The sequence below is a fragment of the Rhinoderma darwinii genome, chromosome 3 (genome assembly GCF_050947455.1).
Source record: "Rhinoderma darwinii isolate aRhiDar2 chromosome 3, aRhiDar2.hap1, whole genome shotgun sequence".
Taxonomy (NCBI): Eukaryota; Metazoa; Chordata; class Amphibia; order Anura; family Rhinodermatidae; genus Rhinoderma; species Rhinoderma darwinii.
The window spans coordinates 312,887,896-312,902,995 of record NC_134689.1 but is presented as its reverse complement, the minus strand read 5'-3'; the positions used below and the strand labels follow the sequence as shown (position 1 = coordinate 312,902,995).

Here is a 15,100-nt window from a genome sequence, read left to right as displayed (position 1 = left end):
GGATGGGTCGCGAGGGGGGGGGGGGCGGGGAGCCACAAAAAGAATGTGCCTGGAGACACGAGTTTCTAAAATCCAAAAATGACATTTATTTTATGATTTTTTAAACTCGAGTGTTCCCAGCCACTAGATTGTTTAAACTGTGTGCTCACCACTGTCCTATGGCTTCTTTTCCTCTGCAGTGCTCCGCTTCGGTGAGACTGCTACACTCTGCTCTCTCGCTCCAGGCAGACTGCTGCGCAGGCACCCACCGTTGTTGCAGGGGGGCGTTGCTGGCAACAGGGAGGGTCCGGGGCAGGGTGGGACATTGCTCAGACCGCCCGGGACAGCGGTGAAAGACCGGAACGGTTGGGAGCTATGACCTGTCCCTCAGGTCTTGGAATTTTGCTATGTAATCAAGAAGCTTGTTGTTGTCTTTTTTTTTTTTTTTTTGGTATAATGCCTTTTTCATTATCCAGTGTGAAACCCTCTGATATCCTTATAGTTGATAAGATTCATGTTGCAGCATAATTTTGGCTCTTACAGATAGCCAGCAAATACATTTGACAATACTTTTTTATGGTTCTATTAAAATAAAATAAACATATGCTTAAAGTGGTTGTTTTAAGAAGGCTACATCTGTCCATATGCCCTATTATATGGACTTTATAGAGAGGTGTCACCCAGTGGCGTAGCTATAGGGGTCGCAGCGGTGGCAGTTGCGACCGGGCCCACGTTGCCACGCAGCGCCCTAATACAAAGTTTGTATGTGCCGTGATGCCGGCACTTCCTGGTTACGGGCATGGTTTGTTTAGACGTCAGTCACATGGTACACTCGGTGTACCATGTGACCGTGGCATCACGAGAGGGGCGGTCCAGCCACTGCGGAAGAGCAGGGAAGACTGCAGGTGAGCTGCAGAGGGGGCCTGTAATGTATGTGTGTTGTATTGTGCTATCTGTTGTATTGTACGGTCTGTGTTTGCGGTGGAGAGAGGGGCTTTAAATTACAGGCCCCCTCTCCTCTCTCCACGGCAAACACAAACTGCACGACACGATACATTACAAACTGTGGGTCGCACTCCCCCTGGGGGGGTCGTGTGAAGACCTCCGGGTGTCGCGAACCACTCACCGAGGTCCTGCTTCCAACTGTATTGGCGTCCTCCGGACGCAGATCCAGTTGAATTTAATCCTGGAGCAAGGAGCTGACTGCTCCTTCCTCCAGCATTCACTGCCGTGAGCTATTAGCGGCTCGGCGCAGACAGGCGCGATTTAGTGACGTGATCGCGCCTGTCTGCCCCGAGTCACTCATAACAAAGGGGAAAGGAGAAGGATCTCCTTCTCCACCAGTCGTGGGAACGGGGATAGGTAAGTAACTTTATTATTTTTCTATTATGCACATATGGAGGAATCATACTGTATAAGGAGGGGGGCCTTATATGGTGGCAGCTATGAGTGGCATTACTGTATGGGGGGCTGATATGGTGGCAGCTATGAGGGACATTATACTGTCGGAGGGGCTGATATGGTGGCAGCTATGGGGGCATTACACTGTAGGGAGACAGCTATGGGGGCTTTATACTGTGTGGGGGCAGCTATGAGGGGCATTATACTGTATGGGGCAGCTATGAAGGCATTATACTGTATGGGGCCGCTATGGGGGCATTTATACTGTGTGGGGGCTACTATGGGGACATTATACTGTATGGGGTTTGCTATGGGGGTATTATACTGTATGGAGGCCTTATACTGTGGGGGGCAGCTACGGGGAGCATTATACTGTATAGGGGCAGTTACGGGGAGCATTATACTGTATAGGGGCAGTTACGAGGAGCATTATACTGTATAGGGGCAGTTACGGGGAGCATTATACTGTATAGGGGCAGTTATGGGGAGCATTATACTGTATGGGGCAGCTATGAAGGCATTATACTGTATGGGGCCACTATAAGGGCATCATACTTTATGTGGGCATTATACTGTGTGGTGGCTGCTATGGGGGCATTATACTGTATGGAGGCCTTATACTGTGGGGGGCAGCTACGGGGAGCGTTATACTGTATAGGGGCAGTTACGGGGAGCGTTATACTGTGGGGGGCAGCTACGGGGAGCGTTATACTGTATAGGGGCAGTTACGGGGAGCGTTATACTGTATAGGGGCAGTTACGGGGAGCGTTATACTGTATAGGGGCAGTTACGGGGAGCGTTATACTGTATAGGGGCAGTTACGGGGAGCGTTATACTGTATAGGGGCAGTTACGGGGAGCGTTATACTGTATAGGGGCAGTTACGGGGAGCGTTATACTGTATAGGGGCAGTTACGGGGAGCGTTATACTGTATAGGGGCAGTTACGGGGAGCGTTATACTGTATAGGGGCAGTTACGGGGAGCTTTATACTGTATAGGGGCAGTTACAGGGAGCATTATACTGTATGGGGGCAGCTACGTGGAGCATTATACTGTATGGGGACAGTTACAGGGCGCATTATAGTGTATGGGGCAGCTACGGGGGGGCATTAGACTGTGTGGGGGCGGCTATGGGGGAGTATACTGGGGGGCTGTTGGGCAAGGCGGCTGGCCATAGGCGCGGCAGGGGGAGCCCAAGCTCAATTCTTGCACCAGGGCCCATGAGCTTTTAGCTATGCCCCTGGTGTCACCTCTATATGCCAGAGCAGAGAGCAGCTAACAAACAGTGGCTCCGGCAGACTCCGTCTGACGGCTATTCATCTCCCCTGCAGCAGTCTGGCTGGCCGCAGCTTCCCCTAGCGAAATGGGCTGTTAGGGCTGCCGAGAGATGGAGCATCAGCGATCATATAAAGGAGGTGTTTTTGTGGTGAGAAAACACCTTTTTAAAGCCTAATTCACATAGCAGTCTCCATATCCTGAATGTGTCGCACATTGACTTGAAGCTGATTTTTTTTTTCCTCTTGGAAATTGTGCTATTTAGTTTCACAAGCTATAGTAGTGGGGTACTCTCCCCTAGAAGCAGTGTTTCCGACAGTGTGCATGGGCCCTAATAAGGCGTACATTTGTTTGTGTGTATGTGTACATATATTTTTTGATCTTGCACTCCTCCCATTCTGCCCTGGGTGATTTTAATTAGTTCAATGCTGCATCCTACCATCCCCAGGTATATATGGAGGCTTAGTCCCAGTTCTGGGTGTATGTGCAGCGTAGGTTCCCACCTTACAGAGGTTATACACTGCAACAGAGATAAAGCAATTGATAGCTGAAGTTGGGTGTCAAACTTTTTATCTTTTTTTTTTCTTACTACTTTTTATTTTACCAAGTACACTTCATTCAGTTTGCTCAAAGTGAACGTGAATCTAATATAGATTTTATACTAGCATTTGACTATTGTGCTATGAGTCCTGAACAAAAATATACAGTGAAAGGCAATGGGCAACAAAGCTGGACACCAGATAAAGTTGATGACGTTCCAGTACAGTATTCTGAGGAATGTATTTCCTAGAAAGCTCCTCTTCCATTTGCACCCCGATAGAGAACGTTTACCTTAATTATGTCTGTTAACTTCTGTTAGTCATGATTTTCCTATTAGGGAGGAAGAAAGATGTAGGTTTTGCCTTTGAAAATGTAGCTATACATTGATTTCAGTTACTCAACCTTGGACGTTTTACATTTTTTGTAATCTTCCTAGTAAGAAAAAATGGACAAACTAATGAACAGATTGTCACAAAGAGGACAATATTTAATCCAGTTGCCCAAGGGAACATTTATACATGCTTGATTTACACACACTGTGTGACTACTTTAACGCTGGTTTTAAGAGCATTTGATTTTGCTTAAATGGCATGGCGTTTTATGACCCAATTTAGAGAAGACTGAGATACGGAGCCTGTTGTGCAAGTGTTAACTATTCCCTCCCTTCCTTCCCCAGTACATTCCTCCCCAAATTCTGCATTCAGCAGTGATGCTTTTTGATCTGTCTCAGTATATCTACCCAAGGACATTTTGTAGTATACAACTAATAGTGAGCCCTTCTACTGTTAGTACTGGTTAAAATTGTTACGTGAATTTGCTATTTGTTGAGTGGTAAATTGTTCAACGTGAGACGTGTTAGGGTATGTTCACACGACAACGCAAAATACGTCTGAAATTACGGAGCTGTTTTCAGGCGAAAACAGCTCCTGAATTTGACGTTTTTGCATGTACTCACCTTTTTCGCGGCGTCTTTTACGGACGTAATTGAAGCTGTTCATTGGAGTTAATGAATAACTGCTCCAATTACGTCCCAAGAAGTGTCCTGCACTTCTTTGACGCAGGCGTAATTTTACGCGCCGTCTTTTGACAGCGACATGTAAAATGACCGCTCGTCTGCACAGAACATCGTAAAAGACCTATTGCAAGCAATGGGCAGATGTTTGCCGACGTATTGGAGCCGTCTTTTCAGGCGTAATACGAGGCGTAATATGCCTCCATTACGCCTGAAAATTGGTGGTGTGTACATACCCTTAACCACACTGGTCACGGATTTCAGTATACAAAGTATAAAGTTGTTAACATAACTTTGCTTCACTCGTTGGACATTCAGCTGTTTTAAATGCTCAAAAATTTTGTGTCTGATTTTATTTAATAGGACAAAACATATGCAATGTACGAAGCGCAACACTTGTGGCAATATTTTCCACTTACTTAACCCTCGGAGTCCAATATCGCAATCCAAATAGTAAAAGGAAGAAAAAGAAACTTTCCATATGTGTAATAGGAGGCATGCATTGTGGCACCCTCTTCAGTGCTGTTAGATGTGAAACAACAGGTTTAGGGTGCTCTGGCTTTGGGGCAGCTTGCATCAGAAGAAACCTACCCCATACTGCTGTGGAAAGCCGGTAAATAAAGCCCTGCTCTCTATATGCCACTGCTTTCTGATTGGCTGGGTTACAGGTAATGTCTGGAGTAATTTAACCCCTTAACGGCCGCCCAACGTATTTTGACGGCAGGCCATGCAGGTGCTTGGTCTAGAGTGACGTCTTTTAGAAGAGGCGGATGAGCGCTCATCCTCTAAGCAGAAGCTGTAACGAACAGCTCCTGATCTTAGAGCAGCCTGCTAAATACAGTTGGGGTCGGAAAACATTCGGACCCTAGCTGTTTAACCCTTTGATCGCCATGGTCCGTGACAGCGGCATGATCAACGGGCACTACCCTCTTTAATCGTGTCACTGGAAACTCAGTGAAGTGATCAGAGTAGGGAATCCCTCTGCAGTCAGCCCTGGGGAGCTTTAAAGGACCTCAGGGCTGTCTCTTCAGTTTGCCTGCTGTTAGGGCAACACATAGTGTACCCTAACAGCAGCCTGTGTCATAGTGATACAGTATAATGTATTAGCATACAGGAGCATGCTAATACATTATAAGTAAAAAATAGAGTTGTAAATAAAGTTATCCCTTAATGGGATTAAAAAAAGGAACCAATATAAATAATAATTTTTTGCATAAAATATAGCTTATTGCCCCTACACTAAATAAAAACAAAATGCCTACATATATTCGGTATCTAAACGACCGAAACAACCTGAAGAATTAATCCAACAGGTTATTTAGCGTGAAACGAACAGTATAAAAAATAAACAAGAAAAACTATGCCAAGAATCGCTTTTTCCTACATTCACGCCGTAGAAAAAATAATAATTTTACCTCAAACCGTGAAAAAAAAATAATACAATTTCTCCCGCATAAAACAAGGCCTCATACAGCCGTGTCATTGAAAAAATAGAAAATGTATGGCTGCTGAAAGGCAGAGAGGTAAAAACGGAAAAATGTAGCTGGTCATTAAGTCCTTTTCAGGCCCGGTCATTAAGGGGTTAATAGTAGATGGCATTTATTGTTGACAAGATGAGTATACATTTTATAGCAATTACTTTGTGCATTGGTCACTGAGGTCATTTGTGTGCTTTTTTTACTTGATGTTCAGAGTAAATTAATTATGCCTTGCATGCTAAGCTTGGTTCTAAAATTGTTATTTGCCCATTCCTAGGTCTGGGAAGAGAATACGGAAAACTCGAAAATATGATATCATAACGACGCCAGCTGAGCGAGTAGAAATGACCCCTCTCAATGAGGACAATTTTGAGGATGAAGACTCAACCGTGTTTGATGTAAAATATAGATATAGGTATAGTAGTTTGTTACGTTCTTTTTATTGCTATTTCACATGGCTTTTACATATGTATATATTTTTTATGGGAGGGTCCTTCTGGGTCAACAAAGAACATAACTTTACTACTGGGAATTCTTGTGTTTTTAATAAGTTGTAATGTTTATGTTTATTATTGCTTTTTTTTTAATGTCCAATGCATATTTTAGTCACATTTTGATCAGTTATTAAGCTGGTCAAGTACTGAAGATTTGGCCCAGAGTACAGCCCTGCCATTATTACAATTCGGACATGCCATAGCAATGTTTTTAGTAGTCATTATTTATATTTCTTTTTACATTTTAACCTATTTGCGACCGCATGCCTTGAATGTTTGGGATTTGATCCTGGGCTTTAAAACTGCACCGTTGCTTAAAGAGGCTCTGTCACCACATTCCAAGTGGCCTATTTTGTACATGATGTGGTCAGCGCTGTAATTTAAATTACAGCAGTGTTTTTTATTTAAAAAAACTGTCATTTTTGAATGAGTTCTGACCCATATTCACTTTATGCTAATGAGTTTCTCAATGGACAGCTGGGCGTGTATTACTTTTTGACCAAGTGGGCATTGTACAGAAGAGTGTATGACGCTGACCAATCGGCCTCATACACTTCTCTCCATTAATGTACTCTGCACATAGCAATATAGCTATATCATTATGTGCAGCCATATAAATACACTAAAACATTACTGCAGTGTCCTGACTATGATTATACATCATCTCCAGCCAGGAGGTGATGTGTATTCAGAATCCTGACCACTTCTCTGCACGTCTCTGTGATTTACAGCATAACAGGCGTAGTCTCGCGATATTACGCTGTAAACTGTCATTTACAGCGAGATCTCGCTGTGCTTTGCTGTAAATCACAGATGTGCAGAGAAGTGGTCAGGATTCTGAATACAAATCACGTCCTGGCTGGAAGTAATGTATATTCATTGTCAGGACACTGCAGTAACGTTATTGTGTTTATGTGGCTGCACATAACGATATAGCTATATCGCTATGTGCAGTGTAAGTGAATGGAGAGAAGTGTATGACGCTGATTGGTCAGCGTCATACACTCCTCTGTACAACGCCCACTTGGCCAAAAAGTAATACACGCCCAGTTGTCCATTGAGAAAGTCATTAGCATAAAGCTAATATAGGTCATAACTCCGTCAAAAATTATAGTTTTTCTAAATAAAAAACACTGCTGTAATCTACATTACAGCGCCGATCACATCTTGTACAATATAGGCCACTTATAATGTGGTGACAGAGCCTCTTTAAATGCATTTGCACTTTTTAAAAAAAAAAATATTTATTTGAAATTTTTTACTGTTTATTTGCCTATATAAATTCAAAATTAAGCAACTATCTAAATAGTCTTCATTAACCCATTGGCGACGTACCACCTACGTGTATGTGAGCTGACAAGGGGAAGTATGAAGCACGCTCCATAATGAGCAGGTGTCTGCTGTATGCTACAGCCAACACCTCACTGCATCAGGCAGATTCGGCAATAACTCAGTCATAAGGGACCGTGGCATCAAAGCTGTTAGAAAGAGGGGGACAGAAGTGCTTAATAGGAGCTGGTAAAAAACACTAATACTGCAATACATTAATATTGCAGTATATTACAATACATTATTTTTGCACTATATTGTGCAAGTGAGCCAATGATCGTTGGTTCATGTCCCCTAGGGTGACTATTAAAAAAAAGTAAAACACAGTTGAAGTGTAACTACACTTTTATCAAACATTCGATATGTCAGAGACCTTTTCAAAGTTTAGATCGGAGGGGGTCTGGGTGCTGAGACCGTTACTGAAGTGCTCATCAGAGCTCCCTGCACTTTTGGCTGTGATCAGCGCTCCTAGTCAGGCTGAAGACGGTTCACATAGACATTCTATGAGAGACTTTTTTTAGCCTGACGATAAGCGCTGAGAACTGCCGAATGTACAAAACGCTCAGCTGACACTTCTGCAACTTCGTTTCAGCACTCGGACCCCCACCGATCTAAACTTTTGATATGTCTTTGACATATAAAAAGTTTGAAAGTTTTTAATTCCTTCACTTTAATAAACAAAAAAAAAATCCTTTATATACCAAAAGAAAGTGTTTTTAAAAAAAAACAAAAACCCTTTTCCCACTCATTCAAATTTTGATTTTACTTTTTTTACCGAGTGAACGCCATAAAAATGAAATCCCAATAAGAATTTCGGTATCACAATTTTTTTTGTTTCCATGTACACTAATTGGTGTGATTTAAAAACCACAAGTCGTCCCCCAAAAAACAAGTAGTCATATGAATGTCGCCGGAAAAATTTGAAAAATGGCTGTGTTTTCAAGAGTTTTAAAGACTTCCTAGCATGTTGCTGTTGAAGAGTCTGTGTAACTCCTGTACACAGCTGGCTGTGCTGCTGACATAGATCTGACAACACACTGCTCCTGTCTGTCTGTTCTCTCCGCTCATGCCCTCCTTAACTCTTTGTTTGATATAGCAGGAGGAAGTTGTACATGGCAGATCAGAGTATGGAAAGCTTCCAAGTCTTCAGGAAGGGCAGATCACACAGGCTGTCAGTGAAGAAAGGGAGGAAAGTACACATATGGAAGTGGGATGAGTCACTGTGTGTGTGTGTGTGTGTGTGTGTGTGTAAAATCGCACAATCCTCCACTTCAGTGTCTGTTAGCATGAGGGAGGAGAGATCCCTCATGGGCTGTAGAAGGTGAAAGCAGTACAGGGATTGAGCTGTGCTGATACAGGAGAGCTGGTGAAGGTAGAAGCATCCTGGAGTCGCAGAACTCACAACGAGAATGTATAACTGGGAGGGACACACCGACATGCGAAAAATCAGACCCTAGGAGCAGGTTGCAAACTGCATCTCAGGGGGTCTGAAAATGAATGAAGATTGCAGCCTGAAACTTTTTTTGTTTTATCTCATCCACTTTGCTGCTGCTGTATTTTCTGCGGGTTTTACGCAACAAATTCTGTTGCGGAAAATCGGCAGTATTTACTAAGGGATGAGTTTCCCTATCTTGAACTAGAACTGCGGATTATTGCGAAAACCATGCATAACATGATCTGTGTTTCCCCTTCTGACACTCCTGCAGTGCACCTGGTAACAACCTGTTCCAGTCCTTATTGAGCCGTGGTAGTCCAGAAAGCTAGAGGTTTTTCTTTTCCAGTCAAGTTATGTTATATATTATCGATGAAAGAATTTGTCTACAGCACATTGTATAGACACACACAACAGTAATAAGTATAAGCATTGCATTACCGTTAATCTGTAGTGAGAGGTGCACTTATGTGTTTTATAGGGTTGACCTAGTCTGTTTTTTTGTTTTTTTTTTACCATTAAACTTCATTTAGAAAGATATCCATGCTTCAATATAGCAACAGGAACCTCTGATTGCCAGTGCTGACCCCTTCCATAAACTGTAGACTGCAGACAGAGCTGTGCACACTTGTCCTAGGCTCCTGTATTCAGTACTGAAGCATCGGCCGTGTCTACACAGACCCTGTACTGGGGTCTGATGGGAGAATATATCAAGACCGGCGTTTGAAATGTCAGTCTTGCACGAATTTACATTGGCATAAAGTGCACAAAACTTATTAAGCGGTGCACAACTCTTTGGTGCAACTTTGGTTGTCCGTGCCACCGAAATTCAAATCTACACTTGCTATGATCAGGTTTTGCGCATAATTTACGTCCAGTTTCAGGTGTAAATAATGCTTAATCTGTCTATCTGCCGGAAGTCCCACTCACTTTGACAAAACCGTGCCCCTTTTTTCTCACCACTTTACGAAAGTACTGCGAAAAGGAAAAAGTCACAAATTTTAGCGCAATCATGGAGTGCCAAAATGTGCGACATTAAGTTCTTTGCCTTAAGCCTTTTGATATATTTCCCCCATTTAGTCTCTACGGTTCTGTATTTCAGAGCCATAGGCTTTCCATTTTTCCCTAGAACAGGGCTACTCAACTATTTTTAGTGAAGGTTTGTTTACCTGGTTTTGGTGTCAGGTGAAGGTATGAGCTTCGCACCAACAGTCTAAATTCATACGGGTTGGATTTGCCATAGGCAATACCGATCCATGGGTCTGCGGCAGAAATCCGAGGCTTATCTGCCCCCTGTAGATAGTGCCGCACAATGCCCCTTACAGAGAGTGCAAATATTAAATCAAAATAGATCTTACACTCCAACAGGGGAAGTTTTACATTTCTAATTGTGTTCACACAACCTTTAGGCCTTTGTATTATTCTAGAGAGTGCCACATAGTTCTCCCTGTAGATAGTGCCACACATACTGCTCTTTGTAGATTATTTCCACATAGTGCCCCCTGTAGACAATGCCACACAAAGCCTCCTCTAGATGGTGCCCTACAGTTCCCCCTTGTAGATAGTGCCCCCGAACAAATTAAACAAATCTGTACTTGCCTAACCCCGTTCCCTCTACGAACAGGGCTGCTCTGCAGGCCTCCTTAGCCATGGTAGCCCTATAGCCTATGAGACACTGAGACGGCACCCTTGCCTAAGCTCATGCAATGAAGTCCTCGCACTGGGCTGGGACTAGAGGAGTCTCTAGTCCCAGCGTCTTAAAGGCTGCAGGCCTAACATTGCTGTAGCCTGGTGAACGGTAGAGCAGGGAGATTATAGCTTTGTGCTCCGCCATAGTATTGTATCTGTGTACCTCAGTCCGCAAGCTGTAGACCACTGCCCTAGAACATAGAATATATCAGAATATGGCATATAATGGAACATGCCAACACTTTTTTTTTTTTAATCTAAATCCGTAAGAAAAACAACGAAAAATGGCTTTGTTCCTATTACAAGGAATAGGGACCACAGAGTAAGGCTCCCGTACTTGATACAGGAGTCTAGCACTGAGCGCACAAATCTGTCTGCATCCTACATTTTATGTACAGTGTACAGCATGGTCTATGGGAAAAAAATCTGTTAATGTAGCATATTGTGAAAAGGAGAGGGTAGGTAAGCACTATTACTGTACATTACCATCTTATTTGAAGTTTCTATGCTTTAACATGTACTTACTCTTTTTGACTATTAAAGGGAATGTGTCGCTAGAAATTATTTTTTTCCAGTTAAACAATTAGTATCTGAGTGATTACACATTGTTTTAATTTTTTCACAACTCAGGAAATATTATAAATTAGTATAGAGAAGTAAAATACAGTAAAAAGTAGAAAGTCACAACACTAATAAATAAAAATTTTTGGTTTATATTTTATTAAAAGGAATATAATTAAAAAAATAAATAATCATGACCCCTTCCCTTTAAGTCAATCTCTTTATTTCAATACACCTTAAAGATTGCTCAACAGTCATCACCAAGACTAACGTGTTAATCACATATTCAGTGATTATAACTATCTCGTCTAGATCTTGTCTGGAAAACACATAGAACTGACCCATTTTTTTAGTGCTTTGCTTCTATCTTTTACCTGTAATCTGTTTGGCTCTTTTCACATTATGCGTCAGAGCCTCAGTAGCAGATTAATTCCTATATGATGGGAAGAATAGAGCTGCATGCAGCAATATTCTTCCCGTCAATATATCGGACACCACGGCGAAACCCAACCCAATTATAAGTCACTGGGGTCTGTTGGGCATCGATGATATAGGACAGATTAAGCATGGTGTCCTAGAGATTGGAACAGAGCCTTACTTGGACCAATACACAATACTTTTAGTCTTTTTTGTTTCCTTCTTTTTGAATTTTTTCATTTCTCTTTAGATTTACCAACTTTTTATCCCATAGTATAACCACAAGTACTAAATACTTCTGCCAACACTCGGCAGGATATGCACCCTCAGAGACCCACAACCTTGACAGGATTAAGAAGAGTATCCATTTAATGCATTGACTGTGATGTGGTTTGTAAACCGCTGAGAAGAATGTTCTACTGGAGAATGACCTGTCCTTCCGATATGACAAGGCTTTTGTTTGGCCATGGGAGTAGCTTGTAGAGGTAGAAAGTGGTGCCTTTTTTGATTAATGTAGAAAAAAGAGAGCACATTCTATTGATCTACTTGAAACGCTAGCTGGGCTATGTAAGTGTTTGAGCCTCAATCTCCCTCTGTGCTTCTGGAAGGCAGTTTGAAGTCAGAATTTGTATGACTTGAGGCATTCAGATGAGTTAGACAATGAAGCTTAAAACGTGTCAGTGCCTTTGCATTTAATGGAGATATAAAATAGAATAATCTTCCAGGACAATGCTAGCTTTCGAAAAAATAACTAATCTTTTAGGCAGAGCATCATTAACCCCATGTGGTACTTGACTCTGCACATTGAAATTTAACACCCGCTTTGTATTTTAATATTTTTTAAGGGGCTGTCTAGAATCCAGTGAATGGGACTAAGATTCAGTACCAGACACAGCCCATGGGCAAGAGGGGTGCTGTTTCTGTATTACAAGCATACACTTTTTTTTTTTCTAATCACTTATGGACAATGCGACTTAAAAATTTTCTTTGTGTAAAAATCGACTACTTCTCCTCTGTTCAAGAAGTAAACCTAGTCGTGCAGGAATTGGAACCAAGTAGAATGGGGTGGCTGTGGATATGCAATGAATCAGTGCTCCTAAAGAGTATTCAAAAAATGAGGCAGAAGTTTAAGTATCTGGATTATCCAGCCTTTCTTTTTATTCACTTTTTCCCTTTTTTATTTAGTTGGTCCACTTTTTACTGAAGGTTCTTTAATTTGATAAATTATTCAAATTGTATGGACTTTGATAACAAAGTAGAGGGGTTGGCTTGTGATAACATTCTAAAGTAACCTTCTTTGCAAACTTGATCCTGGTTTGTGAAGCCAGATTAAACCAGATTTTTTGTGAGGAAAAAAATTGTGCCATGTCCCACCAGATGCCATATCACAGCCACAGGGGAGAGAGCACAGTCCCATACAGAGTCCTCATACAGAGGCACAGAGTACCCTATAGCTCAGTAATATGAAAGTGCAGGGACTTAGTGTTACACCGTACAGGCTTTATACGCATGACACTGCCGTGTGCTGGAGGCCTAAGATTAGACTTGTTCATATATCTTTCTGCAGTATGCATCCTAAAGACTATTACAACTCTTTGTAGTAAAACTACATTCAGACGAGCATAGCTAACCTCAAAAACTGCGATTTGACGCGCAGTAAAATAGGACTTCCTATTATTTCACAAACCCTTCACACTCTCGGTTGAAACAACGGTCGTGTAAACGACCCTATTGAAGTACACGAGTCGGGGTGGCAGCCGGCTGTCACACGGACTACATATGCACTCGTCTGAATGAGCCCTAAATATGGGATATATACATTGGGTCCCTTTTTGTTTGGTGAAGCCAAACTTTTATATAATTTCTTGGATTGTTCATTATAGTGAGAGCCTTCTAGAGCGATCTGTGCTGGTTACATATGTTGCATTCGATAAACTAGTGAAGCGCATCTGGTAGCATAATAATCTCTAGCAGCTAGGAGAGGGTTCTGAAGCTTTTTCTTAAACACTTGGGATGTAGACTGTTGAGACGTAATAAAAATGACTTGTTATCGTGATCATCCTAATTTTTCAATTTATTGCTTCAAGATGGCCTCAACTGGCAATTGAAATGTTGAGAATCTTGCCAAATGAAAACAACTGTTTGGGTGGAGAAGTTTTATGTGTTGTGTAATTCTGTAGAATATCTGAATATTTTCCAGGGTTTGCTGCATGCGTTATATATATATATGAAAAACACCACTGTCTTCTGAAGTAGAAAATGAGTTGTATTGTACAATGTGGGAGCTCTTAACATCTTGTTTTTTCCTACTGTACCTCACGATGTGTACACACAGGATTTCACTTGTGTATTTTTGCGATGAGTATGTGGTACAATTGGATAAGCTAACTATTTTGACCTAAGTCAGGGGAGTCAAACTCCCTTTCACAGAGGGCCACATCAGCCTTATGGTTGCCTTCAAAGGGCCGATTGTAAGACTGTATAAATGTTACAGCTCGATTGACTGTTAAGGAGTAGTTACGTTTATATTAATCCACAATGCCCCAGATGGTAATAATGATCCCTCCGTGCTCGACACAATAAAAGTGATCCCTTCATAACCATGCCCCCACATGGTAATAATGCCCCAGTTGAGCCCCCTGTAGATAGCCTAACACGCACACATCCCCACTCCCGTAGAGTGTCACACACCGGGCCCAGAGCAGAGAGAGGTAGCTTACCGCTATCGCTCTCCGCTCTGCTTGATGTGACTCGCATCTAGCAGGTCACGCGGCGGTGGTCTGAGCGAGGCTGGTGCTGGCCCGAGAATGGTCAGGTTACTGGAGTGCTCCACTCCCGTCACTGGCCTCACTCAGACCTACTCACCTGGCTGTAGCCTGCATATTTTCAGATTGAATATATGCCTGCTGCTGCCTACTCTTCCCTTTGCACTGTGCATGTCCTTTTTGGTGCATGCGCAGCGCAATGTTCCGGGGCAACTAAATCCTGGACGGTGCTTTTTTCTGCCGGACACTACGGACGGCAGAAAAAAATACCTGTTTTTGAGGACTTAGAAGTCCTGCTGTTGCTCTGCATGTAAAAACCGGATTCTGTTTTTTACATGCAGCAGACCTCACAGGCCACATAAAATGAGGTGGCGGGCTGGATTCGGCCTTCGGGCCTTATGTTTGACGTGTGTCCTAAGTGGTTTAGTAAATCGGTAGAACTGATGAAATAAATCTCTAGGTTTGTACCAGTAAGCCCTTTTCACACAGAGGAATTTGCAGACAGAAAAAATCTACCTCACAATTCCTTCAGCAATTTGCAGGCAGATTTTGACCTGCCTGCACTTTCTTGCTGCGGTTTTCATTGCGGTTTTCATTGCGTTTTTCACACTATTAGCGCTGCGGGCAAAAAACGCTGCGAAATACGCTTTCTCTGCCTCCCATTGATTTCAAGAGGCAGAACCGCGGCAAGAAAGAGCACGCCGGAAAAAAACAAACGGCACCACCCA

The 15,100-nt window shown here is 42.5% G+C and overlaps 1 protein-coding gene across 2 annotated transcripts in view; it reads left to right on the top strand.

The window, feature by feature from the left end:
* FAM174B (family with sequence similarity 174 member B) overlaps positions 1-15,100 on the top strand; it is a 74,333-nt gene that overhangs the window by 42,468 nt on the left and 16,765 nt on the right. For both annotated transcript variants that reach the window (XR_012882452.1, XM_075858219.1), the window contains exon 2: positions 5,963-6,100. Coding sequence is in view for 1 of the 2 variants with exons in the window: in XM_075858219.1 (XP_075714334.1) it covers positions 5,963-6,100 (138 nt within the window). In the remaining variant the exon portion in view is untranslated. The remainder of the gene's footprint in view (positions 1-5,962; positions 6,101-15,100) is intronic.